Source organism: Gymnoscopelus braueri (assembly GCF_963280865.1).
Source record: "Gymnoscopelus braueri genome assembly, chromosome: 1".
Lineage (NCBI taxonomy): Eukaryota > Metazoa > Chordata > Actinopteri > Myctophiformes > Myctophidae > Gymnoscopelus > Gymnoscopelus braueri.
The window spans coordinates 57464130-57479407 of NC_137603.1; the positions used below are offsets into that span (position 1 = coordinate 57464130).

General features: G+C 40.6%; 1 protein-coding gene across 3 annotated transcripts; it reads left to right on the forward strand.

Annotated features, from left to right (window-relative positions):
- Positions 1-12: 12 nt before the first annotated feature.
- Positions 13-14660, forward strand: lsm14ab (LSM14A mRNA processing body assembly factor b). 3 transcript variants are annotated; one of them, XM_080441247.1, is made up of 11 exons: positions 13-346; positions 1400-1563; positions 2712-2862; positions 6622-6816; positions 7237-7264; positions 7310-7371; positions 8390-8566; positions 9332-9515; positions 9789-9821; positions 10792-11041; positions 12171-14660. In XM_080441247.1, exons 1-11 carry the CDS (start codon positions 223-225, stop codon positions 12192-12194), a joined length of 1392 nt encoding a protein of 463 aa, XP_080297373.1. In that variant the 5' UTR covers positions 13-222; the 3' UTR covers positions 12195-14660. The 3 variants fall into 3 exon arrangements, with proteins under 3 accessions (XP_080297373.1, XP_080297371.1, XP_080297372.1); XM_080441245.1 differs by having other exon boundaries at positions 7237-7371; XM_080441246.1 differs by having other exon boundaries at positions 7237-7371; positions 12174-14660.
- The last annotated feature ends 618 nt before the right edge of the window (positions 14661-15278 follow it).

Sequence of the window (15278 nt, forward strand, 5' to 3'; positions counted from 1 at the left end):
AGTAAAATGACTTCGGCCATGTCGTGGTAGCAGCAGCTCGTTCTCTAGTAACTAAACTCACGTCTGACGCTCAATCAAAAAACGTAGCTTTATACCCGCAGCGGTGATAAAAAGAGCCTTATCCGGGAGGTTTTTTTCTTCCCCTTAAAGCTTAGGGTTCTTTGATAGAATCAGTACCAGTTTAGATTACGTTTTGGGAGAAAAAAAACCAGGGGTTCAAATATGAGTGGAGGAGGGACGCCTTATATTGGGAGCAAAATTAGCCTGGTGTCGAAGGCCGAGATCCGCTATGAAGGGATTCTCTACACCATAGACACCGAGAACTCTACTGTTGCTCTGGCTAAAGGTAAGAGAACATTAAACTACCACACCTAACTTTACCAGAGACTACCGTAAACCACCGGCGAATGACGCTAAACGACGGTTATATTAGCCCCGGGTTTTGTTTCTCCACCGCGGTTAACCCACTAAGCTAGCTCGGCTAGCCCGAGCCCCAGTGCTAACACACTGTGAGTGCTCTTTGTTTACGTCTGTCTCCCAGGCTTATTTGGAGGCACAGCGTTATTTTACACTCGCCGCTGCCGTGGCTCCTGGTTGCCAAATGTGTCAAAGGGACTGGATGTGATGGTGGTTTGGCTGTTTTATATGATTATTCACACAAGTCTCATCGTCGCAGCAGCTTCCAGACAAATGGCTGTTCTTTTTTCTGTCTCTACCCCAGTGGTTCTCAAACTTTCATGTCAAGGACCCCCAAACACTTATTAGCCCGCGGACCCCCATTTCAAAAGATGTGCCAGGGACCCCCATAAGAGAAGATTTTTTACGGCTCTAGCAGTGATTCTCAACCATTTTAATTTCAAGGACCCCCAGTTTGACATGCATTAGGGCTACAGACCCCCATTTAATGGCATTTCTATCACTTGGACCGCAATTTATATTGTAAAATCAATGTCAATTTAACTCTGAGAGTTACAGTCCCATAAGGGTCCTTTTGGTGCCTAATCTATCATTTAGCTGGGGACCCCCTGGAACTCCCTCAAGGACCCCTGGGGGTCCCCGGACCCCACTTTGAGAACCAATGCTCTACACCAACCAGCTGCTTTGCAGATGACAACTAACCATTCAAACGTCCTGCATTTGTTTATGATGTTATAAATGGCTTGTAAAATAGCACAAGTGGCTGGTGAATTTTGGAGTCCATCAGCCACTAAAAACAAAAAAGTTTGTGGCTACTTCACATTGAACTGAATATTTGTTGTAATAGACTCTTGTCACACTGACACTGGAACAGATTTAAAAACTTGCAGATACAGGTGCTCCCCATTGCAGAAATAAATGTGTGTGTGGATCCCCTGACTGTATTGTTGGTGATTATTTAAACATTTCTGCTCCCCCACAGTTCGCTCATTTGGTACTGAAGATCGCCCCACCGAAAGGCCCATTCCACCCAGGGATGAAGTGTTCGAGTACATCATCTTCCGAGGGAGTGATATCAAAGACCTGACCGTTTGTGAGCCACCTAAAGCGACTAGCAGTCTGCCTCAGGACCCTGCAATTGTTCAAGTAAGAATTCACCACTAGTACATGCATACAGACAGACAGTTGCATCAGTACGTCGGTTCAGGGGTTTTGTTTTTTGTCTGTTTCTGTTATTGATGACTGGTTCCTCATATGTAGGGTTTGGATCTTAACGATTCCCTCTTAACGGTTCGATTCCTTAGCGGTTCCCTTTAATGATTCCTATTGGGGGTTCCAAATGGAACCTAACAGGTCTGTAACTCTTGAGAGTGTACACATGGAACCAAATGGATTCGTAAGGGTCCATTTTGGTTCCATTTGTACGTTCTCAGAGTTAGGGTTATCCTCGATATTTAAAAGTATGAGAACCACCGGCATTGTAATTGTATAGAAGACGTGAAGTCCACACGCCAGCTCTGACAGTGTGATGAAACGGTTCTAAATGTGATGGAACCGATTCCGGTTCCTCAAGTCAATGTTGGATCCGATAGCTCCAGTTCCCAACTCTACTCGTATGCCTTGTAAAACTTACATTCAGTTAAATTTGATAAACTTTGAAAACATAAGCTTAATGTAAAGTAATTAAATGTCTTTAAAATTGTACAAAATCTTATAGCCCCAGGGTTATAATTGCATACTGTTCTAGTGCCACAGAAAAGTTATATTCAGCCTTGTTTAGGTTTTTTTTGTATTGGAAAACAACATGATGTGATGGGCAAATCAATACATTTTTTAATGTCGGCAAAATCGTTGGGATTGTTCAAGATGTGCTGTCCCCAGTGACATAATCGCATTCGAGTTCCAGTGGTTTGGTAAATAGACACAGAGATGGGAGGAGACACTGGTCATTCGCTAAAGGCCCCCCTGTAAGTGTTGACAGTGTGCATGTTGTCTCCCATCTCTCTCACACACACACACACACATACTGTATATATGTGTGTGTGGGGGGAGGGGGGCGTACCAGGGGGTGACTTTGTGCACATATTTCATCATAATGTTCCTATGTTAAAAGACAGATACAGAATTAAATTGTTAATTAATGGCAATTATTTGAGCGACGATTAATCGTGAAGTAAAATGTTGATGTCATCGTGACAGCCTGTCAATGTAGTCTAGCAGCCACCAGTGAGCACATGAATGTTTATTTAAAAAGTCAGATAATTAATGGCTGTGTGTGTGTTTTATCTCACTAGTCCTCTATTAGCACCACCATTGCTCCGGCAGCACCGCCATCATTCCAGTCCGTGGGATCCTATGCACCTTTCAGCAGGGCCCCAATGGCACCCTACAGCCAGTTCGGCGCCACTCCGCTGGTACCTCAGCCGTTCGGAGCTGTTGGAGGAGGTAAGAAATACACAATGGATTAGAGCAATGGTTCTCAAACTTTTTCATGTCAAGGACCCCCAAAATGATGTTTTCTTTTTGGCTGCGGACCCCCTGGCTCCCAAAATATTTTTGTGCCTGGATTTATCAAAAATAGCAGATCTACAAGCTCATAGCACGGCACTCGTGCCACGCTATGAGCTTGTATATCTGCTATTTTTGAATAGCCGAAGTACAACATTTAGTTAAAGTGGTTAAAATGATGACGCCATATTAACTAGTTTTGCTGGGGACCCCCTGGTACCCCCTCAAGGACCCCTGGGGGTCCCCGGACCCCACTTTGAGAACCAATGGATAGTCGCCATGCCTGATTTCAGTCATTTGGATTCCATAGAAGCCAGTGTGTCTTAGCCTGGGACCAGACGAATCTGCCAGTGCAAAAAGTGCACTCTGCGATTTGGGTCTGGCACCGCTCCATAGAGAATCCATTTCCTGCTCCAGAAGACGGGGGTGACCAATCAGGGCCCAGTATTCAAATATGGGAGACTGTAATTGGTAGTTGGTTTGTAGGTCTAACCAATTGCATCAAGAGTAATTGTTTTGATCCCGCCCCCTTGGGGAAAAAAAATCCTCATAGAAGCACCAGACTCTAAGTGTGTCTTCTATGGAAGCATGTTGCGCAGCGAAAGTAGCCTATCTACAAGCTCTCAATGTGTCGAGCCTGTAGATAGGCTACTTTCGGTTCATATTTTAAGATTAGAGCATTTGAAGTGGTCAAACTAGCAACGTGTGCAGAAGCATCCTCCATAAAATCCTAATGGTCTGGGATATTTCATAAAATAAAAGCAAATGTTTAATCCTCAATCTGTGATTTATTCACCTAGTTGGCATTTTGGCAGTATGTAGAACAGCAGGAACGATATTGCTAAATCATCATAATTCTACATATTGTGTTGTTAATTGTTTATGAATTAGCGTTGTGTGTGGGATTACTACTTTCACACTGTTTAACAAATCGCACATTAGGAGTAGGACACCATTTTTCAGTTTACTTTGCTTTAATCCATGAATACAGCACCCGTTGTGTGAACTAATCGTGTGTCTTTTTTTAGGAATGAACAATATGTTGTAAATTAGGATAGCAGGATAAAAGTACGCGCAAATTGCTGAAGGTGGCGCATTTCGGCAGTGTTGGGTAGGCTTGAAGACGAACGCAGAGCTTGCATTCTATCCAATGGACATAACGAGTGTGGGGGGGGGGGGGGAGAAGACAAATGTTTTCTAAATATTGCGATCTGGCACTTTACTTGAGAAGGACGGTAGGATAGGGGCGGGAGAAGTGCTACATTATGTCATCCAGGCATCTGGTTCCGCTTTGTGTGCATTAAAGTTCTTACTGGAGTCCGGGTGGCACCATTGCCATTTCTCGGAAGAACCATTGTGTTCATGTATAAGAATAAGTAACAGTAAACCTTATTTACTCCATTGTGGGAAGTGTCTTGTGGGAACCTAACGAGCATGTAGTCCTACTTTTTGTACTTTTTAATTTGCAGAAACATATTATTATATTTCATATATCTATTAAACAAAGCCATGTAAATGCCTTTCATGGTCAAAACAACGCCACACCTTCGCGGTGAATGTTAAGGTAGCTCTCCACCGCACCGACGTGCATTTATTTTGTCTGAATACAGCGCACATCTATGTTATAAATATTGTTACAGCTGCATGTGTGCTCAAAATGCAGGCACAAAGTGTGGGACGGTGCACGAGCGCACGTTTGTGGCTTGTCTCATTCAAACTGTCGATTTTCTCTGAAACAAAACGTTTATGCCATATCTTTAACTTATCAATATCATTATAGCACTTACTGCTGCTTTTCTGTAAGGTGAATAAGGTATTTAATTCACTGAAGCAACCGGTGGTATTCTATCCGTTTCACCTGAGTTCACCTGACATCAAGCCATAGGCTATTTTTAGCACCACAGCCTTCTGTCAGTGTCAGCTCTCTGCAACTTCAGCAAATGCAGCAACTTTTTCACACCTTTCAACCAACTAATCTCCCGACTTCATTCGACTGCCAGTCTATAGTAGTCTGTACTAGTCTGCTTGGTGGGGAGCAAGTTTAAGTCAACAACAGGCAACCAGACAGACTGTTAAAGGCCTCTATAAGCCAGACTATATTTTATCAAGGTCAGGGGTTCTCAAACTTTTTTATACCACAACCCCATATTATGAGGTTTTTGGTGAGGAGTCGAGCCGTTTCTTGATATAAAAAAAAGTCATATTTTTTTGGTTGCCACCCCAACGGCATCTTCCCGCGACCCCACTTTGGTTTGCGACCCATAGTTTGAGAACCACTGATCTAGGTTAATGGTCGCTAGTTATCAAGTAACCCCTCACTCCCCTCAGTCTTTCCCGCCATTCAAGACTTAATTGTCATTCTGACTAAAATAAACGCAGCACACATTTTCTGCTGTGGATTTACTCTTAAGGTGATCGTAATAATGACAGTCTCCAAAAGATTAAATCAATGGAAATCTGCAAGACACTGAAGTTCAAAATTGAACATAGATAATTACAGGTAATGGATGATGGGGAGAGAGGTATACAGTCGGCTACACTAGTAGGCCTTGTCCCGACTAAACATCTAAACATATGCTATGCTTCAGTGTTGTTATGTACTGGGGAAAATGTGGGAACATTTGTTATGAAAGAAGGGTTGTAACTGGTCTGCTGTTTGGTGAAAACAGTGAAAAGTGGGGAGTCATTTAGAGAAAAAAAAAAAAATCTCTGAGAGCCAGGAGCATGATTCTATTCTGTACTGCAATAAGAAAAGGGGGTCATTCCAGAGCTTGGGAGTCTAGGTTGGCCAGGTGTTTTATGGAAGGGAGGGCCAGACATCCTGTGTTAGCTTATCTAAGTGTGCACAAAGGGGTCTAGGGATGGATATCATGTCTTGAATGTAAGGCAGTGCCATGCCCTTGACTCACTGCCTTGTAGGTCATCAGACACCTCACCGGTGTTCTGAATTGGAGCATTGTGCAGCAACCGGAAGCAAGTGAAGGGAATGCAGAAGGAAATTTAGAGAGTTTGAGAGGGAGCACGGTCTACATTGAGCTCGACAAGGCGGGAAGACATCCCACTGTGAGATGTCAGCCAGACGTGCAGAGATGCACTCTTCAACCTGTGTGGCAGAGGGAGAGGAGGTGGAAATGGTTGTCTCAGTCTGTCATTTGCGTAGCAGTGATGATAGGAGAACGTGTGAGCAAAGATGATGATGAGGGCCAAGGGATGTAGTGTAGAGAGAAGAAAGGATGAGGCCATATATACTGCCCCCTGTGGGACATGGGGTTCCTCTAGTCTAGCTCAACTAGAGTGGAACCTGTGGCAAAAAAACACCACCAGAAGTTGCCGTTTGGTCGCTGTTTAAAAACTATGCAATATTAGGACCTTTTTCCAATCTCTTCAAAATGGACATTTTCCTATTCATTCACTGAAATACGTCATCATAGTGGAGCATTTGATATATCGTCTCTGTCGGGTGGAAACTGTCCAAACTGTTACCTTTCAGGATTCAAATTCAAAAATAGCAAAAGTAGCAGATCCACAAGCTCGAAAACGCGGCACGACGCGCTTTGCGCTTACTTTTGATACTTCTGTGTGACGCTGTAGTGTGATAAAATGAACACCAAGTCAGAATACGGAGATAAGAGGTTTCTACCCAACTGCAGTTAAGTATTAACCATCATTTCTTGCATTGTGGGTCATTCTTTATAGGACACACCACCAGTCCTCTGGACCCTCTAAGGAAGAGTCCCACTCTGGAGCAGGCGGTGCAGACCGCCCCCTCAGCCGTCCCCGGGCCTGCTGTCCCCGTAGCGCAGAGGAGTCCTGTGGCTGCCTTGGTCCCCAGACCCTCTGCCTCCGCTGGCAGCATGATGAAGCCCCCTGATGTTCTGGACCAGAGGAGGGGTGAGGCTTCCATGTCTTTTTATTTTTATTAATCCTCGAATGTTATAGATATTCTTCTCATATTGTCTTAACCGGGAAAGAGTCATTTTAGACTTCTCTGGCTATTCAAAAATAGCAGATATACAAGCTCATAGTGCGGCACTCGGAGCTTGTATATCTGCTATTTTTGAATAGCCAAAGTGTAAAATAATGCTTTTTAGATCAAATCTAAAAACGACACAGATGCGTTCCAGGTCTTAATGGGTTAAGGCCAACATCGGCCGATACCGATATGATGACCGAATAATCGTGCATCCCTAATCAGTTTATATACAGCTGTTAGCATTTTAAATATGTCTATTGGTGCATAATGGTTGATCAAATAACTAATCTGACTGGGATCTTTTGGTTTTGCTAAATAAAATATAATTCTGTGTTTAGGCCCTGAGGTTCAGAAGATGTCTCAGATGTCTCAGATGTCTCAGATGTCTCAGATGTCTCATCCGTCTCATCCGTCTCATCCGGATCATGATCATCATGGTGCTATGGACAACCGGGATCCCAGGCGTCAGGCTGGTAAATTGTTTAGACGTAGACCTGTCTGTCACTATATTGTGGTTGGGAAAATTATACAAGGGAAGGTTTAAAATGTACGTTAAGTGGGTTCACTCGTAGGTTTCCCAGTAGAAAAGTATGTTAATTGTTTTGAGGAGTTCTCATTAAAGGAGGAGCACTTATGTTTTCTAAATGAAGTTATTATTATTTTTTATACAAAAATTCCTTATTTAACCTGCTCCAACAAAATGAGGCAGGCACTGATTTCTGAAACGTGTTATGTGTTTCTTGTCCCCCCTCACTTATCCCCATTAAGAACGTTATTTTGGATACACTTACGCCAATATAGATACGTTTAAACCCAAATAGGTTTTCTGTTTTGGATGTGCAACATCATATACTAATGCTCATTGTATGTTATACATTTAAGGCTTGGTGATGGTGACTGTCAATCTGTAATTTGACCCATGTGTTAATATTTGTATTACAAAAATATTGAAAAGTTAAAATATCTTTGCACTGGATTGTAGCTCCAAAAACAATCTATTCGAAAGGCAAAGTTTTGACTTTAATCAGGCAAATGGTAATTGACAGACAAAGGAACATATTTATCACCAAAAACGGGTATAAGATGTGCTCACAATTTCCTCATTGAATACAAAATTATTGGCATGGTTACTAGAAATCTAAGACTGTCCCTTTCCAGAAGCACACACAATGTAATGTCACTGACCTCTGGCTGATTTCAATAGAGCAGGTGGCTTATCCTCTTTAAACCTAAGCCCTATATACAAATAGAAAAAAAGCAGATGTATAAACCTAAGCCCTATATACAAATAGAAAAAAAGCAGATGTATAAACCTAAGCCCTATATACAAATAGAAAAAAAGCAGCTGCACAAGCTCACAATGTGTCACACTGCGACATACTGTACATCATTCACGGACATTTTTGCAACATTGTATATCACCATCATGGTATGTGACGGCGTTTCAGGAGTTGATTGTTTGTATCTAATGTGCCCCTGTTGTTGTTCTAGCTGGAGGCCCACCTCCCCGACGGGGACGCGGCGGAGGAAACCGTGGCAGAGGCAGATTCAACATACGCCGGGACGGGCCCATGAAGTTTGAGGAAGACTTTGATTTTGAGACTGCCAACGCCCAGTTCAACAAGGATGAGATCGACAAGGAGCTGCAGAGCAAGCTCAAGTTGAAAGGTAGGTAGCAGTCCTAAACTTGTGTGTTAAAGAGGGGGAGAAACTAAGGAAATTTACATGGCACTGACTAGGGGTCCAGGCTGAAATTTTCACAGTTCTTTGTTACTGCTGTCTTACCTCTAGGATATCAATAATATCTGAGACTCATCCTTCGGTCTTTTCAGTCAATTTATGCTGAGGGGAAAAAAGGGTATTCATATATTTCTATTGGATGCATGTATAATAAAAAATATGTATATATCATTGTTAAATATGCTCTGAATTTAATTGTAGTGTCTTAATTTTCATATGGTATATCGGCACATTATAATATCCCCTATCATATGGCATAAGTCAGATTTTTCAGAATCTCCATTAGCTGTTATTATGATCTAGTAAAAAAAATTATGGATCGTAATGTCAACTGTAGGTAAAAAAAATATTAATTCAGATTCATCTTCACTCTCCTGTCTTTCTTCCATACTGGTAAAAAAGGTGTAAGAAAAAGTGTAAGAAATATATTGTCTTCTTGGGTGGAAACCTCATATGTCCAAAACTGTTACTTTTCAGGATTCAAATTCAAAATTGCCAAAAGTATCAGATCTACAAGCTCAAAACAACGCATCTTCGCGCCGCGTTTCGAGCTTGTGGATCTGCTACTTTTGATACTTCTGTCTGACCCTGTAGTAAGATCAAGTATAGTGTGTTAATTTAAGAAAAACACAAAAAGCAACAACGATATTATGAATTGGCAAATTAACATTTTCTATGTTTGTCCTGATAAAGATGACACGCCTGAGAAGGCTCAGAATGGAGAGAGCAGTGAACAGACGGAGCAACCGGCTGCTGAAGGGACTGCGACTACTACTGCTGCTGCTGCTGCTGCTGAGGAGTCTGAGGATCCAGCCACAGGCACCTGTTATTATGACAAGTCCAAGTCCTTTTTCGATAACCTGTCCTGTGATGGAAGGTACAGTTGTATATTCTGTATGTTTATACAAAAGTAGTGTAGACTTGATTTATTGAAGTTTTCTTTGGCTATTCAAAAATAGCAGATATACATAGCACAAAAAACGTCCTGGGAACTTGATTCCATTGTGGTCCTATGTATTCAATGAATCAACAGCATAAGAAATTAACACAATAATGTCATACATGTCAACAAATACAAACACTATATGTTCACTATACGTTACATTTACCTTGCCTTGTGGTCTCCTGTTTTTTGTTTTGTCTTTTAAAGGAAATCGGCGGCTGAACAAGGAGGATACCAGAGGTAAGTTGCATTAATTGAATTTATTTGATCTTAGTAATTTAATTAAAACATGTACAGTTGTAAAGATGGCACATTATAAGGCCTGCAAGTCTTTGAGATAATGTCAATTATTTTGCATAATTAATCCTCTCAATCGTTTCCATGTTGATCAATGTTCATACATTTTCTAACATTTTCAAAAACAGTGGAAATGGCGTATTTACAAGCTCACTACGCCATTGGTTCTTAAAGTGCCCTTGAGGGAGTTCCAGGGGGTCCCCAGCTAAATGATGGATAGTTAGAACTAAATGGGCCCTTACGGGTCTGTAACTCTGAGAGTGTACAAATGGAACCAAATGGACCCTAACGAGTCCATTTGGTTCCATGTGTACACTCTCAGAGTTAAATTAACATTGATTTTATAACATAGTTTGGGGTCCCAGAGATAGAAATGCCATTAAATGGGGGTCCGTAGCCTAATGCATGTCAAACTGGGGGGTCCTTGAAATAAAAATGGCTGAGAATCACTGCTAGAGCCGTAAAAATCTTCTTTTATGGGGGTCCCTGGCAGATCTTTTCAAATGGGGGTCCGTGGGCTAATGAGTGTCAATTTGGGGGTCCTTAAGTTTGAGAACCACTGCACTACGCATTGCATGCTTGTAGATTGGCTATTTCCAGGATTGTTTTTTATGTCCATCATTTCTTTGTATATTAAGGTAATTTGTCATATCTGGCCTGTGCAACTTCAAAGCCTAAAAGATAGATGGATTTTTTATTTGTATGTTCCAGTGTTCAACGAAACAAAAACACAATTAAATTGTTAATCGCAATTATTTGTGACAATTAATCGTCATGTAAAATGTCATAATCGTAACGATACGGCTCAAGAGCTGAAAGCTCTACATTACCACTGTGGAAACAAGCATGTGTTTGAGGGCCAAAACGTATCTGTTATTTTTTTTTAATGTCTGTTATGTACTTTTTCTACCAGGGATCATCGAAGGCCAACCTGGGCAGAGGAGAGGCGGATGAACGCCGAGACCTTCGGCCTCCCCGTGAGGCACGGCAGAGGAAGAGGAGGCTACCGCGGCCGGGGCAACTTCGGGCCACGCGGGGGCAGAGTGCGTCCGGCCAGCAGAGGATCCTTCGGTCCGCCCCGCGGAGCTCCACCCGGCTTCAGGGGAGGACCCTTCAGAGGCAGCGGCCGAGGTGGCCGCGAATTCTCCGACTTTGAATACAGGGTAAATCATTCTACTTCATCTGCCTGTTGAGATTCAGATATTAACCCATTAAGACCGGGAACGCATCTGTGTGTCATTTTTAGATTTCTTTGGCTATTGTAAAATATCAGATCTACAAGCTCGTAGCGCGGCACCGAGTGCCGCGCTACGAGCTTGTAGATCTGATATTTTAGAACAATTGTGAAAATGTTTGAAAATCTCTGAATGTATACATATTTTTAACGCAAACATTTGTAAGTCAAATCTTTGCCCCTGGGGGATTCAAAAAATCTCTTCTAAATCCTAACGTATGTTGTTATATCTCTCACCTTTTTCATGTCAAAGATCCCCAAAATTATATGTATTTGGCCGCGGACCCCCATCGGAATAAAAATTGTTCCAGGGACAAATTTATTTTGAGAAATCTACTCAAATATTTGCACAAATGTTCAACATTTTTCATAAATAGCAGATCTACAAGCTCATAACGCGACACTCAGTGCCGCGCTATGAGCTTGTATATCTGCAATTTTTTAATAGCCAAAGTATAAAAAATTATTGCGAACGGGAGTAGAAGTAAAAGGAAATTGGAACTACTCAATAACAAAAACCTCAAAATTGAACTTAAGTACAGTACTTAACCCATTAAGACCTGGAACGCATCTGTGTCACTTTATATTTGTTTGGCTATTCAAAAATAGCAGATATACAAGCTCATAGCTATGAGCTTGTAGATCTGCTATTTTTGAAAAATCTTGAAAAAAAGAAAAAGAAAAAATCCCCAAAACTGTTAAGGTCCTTACACACCGGGGCGATTTTTTCATGCGAATAATACTTTTTTTTAAAAAACCTTTTAAAGTCAATGCAAGCGTACATGGAGCGAAAAAGCGTCTTTTAATTATTCGGAACGAGTCTGAATTTTGCGTATATTCGCATATTCGCCGGTGTGTAACTGCCTTAAGGATTTAGATTTTTTTAAAGAATCGCAGTAAATATACTTAGTTACTTTCCACCACTGGTTATACACGGCACCATATTTCAATGATTGTCATTGAAGTAATGAGTGATGAGATTCATTCTTCTTAACCTATTGAAAACCTCTATGCTGCATAGAGTGCTGCATTCTAAATGTGTTTTCGCTTTCTTCCAGAAGGATAACAAAGTGGCTGCCTAGCACAGCAGCCACTGTGGATCCACAACGATGTAGCCCCTCATCTTGCTTCTTCAGCCATCTCCCCTTTTCTCCACTTGGAAAAGAAAAAGAACGTTTCTTTTTATTTTCTACAACAACAACAAAAAAAGAAAAGTTTTGTTTTTTGATATATACACAGGCATCAGAAGGACACGAACGTGTAAATACTTTACTTTGGTGGAATAATTCAGTATTTTTGCATCTTATCCGAGTTCCTTTCTTACTGAAGTTGTATTTGATAATGTTCTGTTAATGTGTTACAATGTATGCAGAATAACAGCCCACTGATACTGTGAGTACTTGGATCACAGATCAATGTGATCAATAGCTTTATTTTTTTGGATATATTCAGTTAATGAAAGCTGATTCTGAAAATAAAGCTGATTCTGAAATGTATCTCGGCACCAAAACTTGGCTCATTTCATGTTGCGCCACCGTTACGTTCATCTTTTTATCATTCACATGCACTTCTCGGCAGCAACTTATTCAGCAACGTTTGGCTCTTGTTTACGCAAGAAAATCGTTTCTAACGTTTAGGGGGTTCGTTCAGTTGGTTCACCTGTATAGGATTTAGTAGTACTTATTTTGGGCTTGAAAAGAAAGTTCAGAGTTTTGGTCAATTTTGGGTCATTGATTATCATCTTATTGGAATGAATGTATATCAAGTTCATCTATTTTGTACTTTATACCCCAGACAAATTTGACAACCAGCCATCCACATTTCTTCTGCTTGTAGAAACATGTTCAGTACTTAGACCTGTTGATAAATTACATTTCCCCTTCTAATTGACTTGCCTTTATGCGGATTGTTATCGCAAAGTAATGGGGACTATTTCTGAGGGGAAAAAAACAGATCTGGCTATGGGGTTCATAATTAGCTTTAGCTTTTTTCTTTGTTAAATGTAGTCATTGTAACAGGTTTTTTTTTGTGTAGGTGTCACATTTCTGCCAGTCCAAGGTGATTGTTTTAGTCTCAGAACAATCAATGGCTAAATGTAGAGCATTCCCATCACATGTTCCTTTTGATGCAATTATACAATTAGGCCCATGTAGATAACTGGGAGATATCTTTTGAATGTCAAAGAATGCCTTTAATTTGTCTAAACCATTTATTTAGAGTGAACGCAAAGTATTGGTTTGAAGAGAGGCGATAAAGTAGGATATTATGCTATGATTGTGGTTATTTGCTAATATAAATTGAGGCATGTCTTTTGTTTTTTTTCTCTTTTTTTGTTTTTCTTATTCTTAAAATAACATGAGGTTTCATTCCCAAAAATGCCATTATCCAACATTTGAATGAAAGACAAGACATTGAAACATTTGAAACAAAATCCTTTCTCAGAAGAATGTAAGACAAATTTTGTCCAATCCTTTTTGGTCTTTGACATAAATGTTAAAACGTTGGGAATTCCCTCCCCATATGGACACACAGCATTTTGGAATGGAACTCATGTGTACAATTTTTATGTACCTCATCTAACGCCAGCTTTTGTAGTTTCAAATATTGTATAATTATAGCAAAGATCTGCAAGTCTGGGTTTTATTTCCCATTTCAATTGTGTCTTATTACAAAAATGCTTGTTTCTTAGTTTTTTGTCTTGTTTATTTTTCAAATCACGCTTTTCTGGTCCAAAGTTGCAATGTGATGAGACTTCAAAATTGGTTGACTGGAAATGAGGAAAAAAATGAAAAGTAAAGCGCTTAATGTTGAGTTGACATTTATTGGCAAAAATGGCAGCATTTCTAGTAGAAGTTGTTGGTGCTCCAAGCTTGACCCATGTGTACCCTGTTCCCCTTGGATTGTTGTCCATTTAATTGTCGTCTGGATTGACTTTTTCTTATAGAGTTAAACTGAGCAAAGGGATGAGAACTGGATTTACGGCCAGTACAGGGATTTTTCATTTGTCATTATTTTTGGCTCATTTTTTTTGTCACTACATTAGGGAGTGCCTTCAGAGTGGTATATTTTTTAATGGCTCTCCCTTTAAACAAAAGAACCTTTTTGACAAACTCAATGATGGCACGACAAGAGAAAAAACTATTCTAGAGCCTAATGCGTTATCGTGAAAGCTTGAAACCAAGCCGCCCTACTGAAAAATAATATGTGGTGTGACTGGATATTGTACACATATCTGAACACTGCATGATAGCCACAGAAAACATCACTTTTGTACCCAAGAGTAGAAAGCAGGCTTTTTTGCGCTTTTTTGCAATAACCTGTGTGATGTACCCAAATTGATTTGAGATTCCAAACAGTAAATATTACTGAACTACATGAAAAAGAAAATGAACTGAAAAAAGGTTTCATATGTTTGTTACTCTTTCCAATCACTGGAATTGTACACATGGTATTGCTTAAGAATATGTACAGCATGATGTACTTTCAAATGGGTTATGCTCAACAAAAATGGGTTTTTATTCAAGATTAAAATAAAGAGTTGTTCAGTATCCATGCTCCCTTGTTTTATTCTTAGAATGTATTTTTTTCTTCATACATTTGTGATTTCATTGGTTTGAATGCAGCACAGAACTGCTGTTTGTGTTTTTAGGACTCGGAGTCGGTTCACTATATTTTGCTGACTATGAAAAGCCAAATATAGCCCACAAATAGCTCAGAAATGTAGCTTCAAGTGTGAAGTACATGTTCTTTTGGCCAGATTTTAGGATTGCATCCTACTGTCAGGAGATCATGTGTGTGTGTCTTGCATACTACTAGGCTAATCAGCGTCATAAGATGGGGCCCATAGCTACTGATCCCTGTGGGGATATTCAGGGGCCTATTACACGAAAGGAGAATTAAATAAGCCTGGATTTGAGTCAAATCCAGGTTTGACAAAGTCTGGTCCGTACAGCCTGGTTTATTCCGTTCCATGAACGCCAAGCCAGGCTGAAAAGGAGCGACTTTGTCGAGCTAGACCTTGTCAAGCCAGGCTGTGTCGAGCCAGGATGGTAAAGCCAGGCTTCACGTATTCCTATAAAAGACCATGAAAGTCGATAGCAGAATCCTTGAACTTGACCAATCATGGAGCCCAAAACCAGAGCGGTGTTCTTCTCTGTGGCTGAACA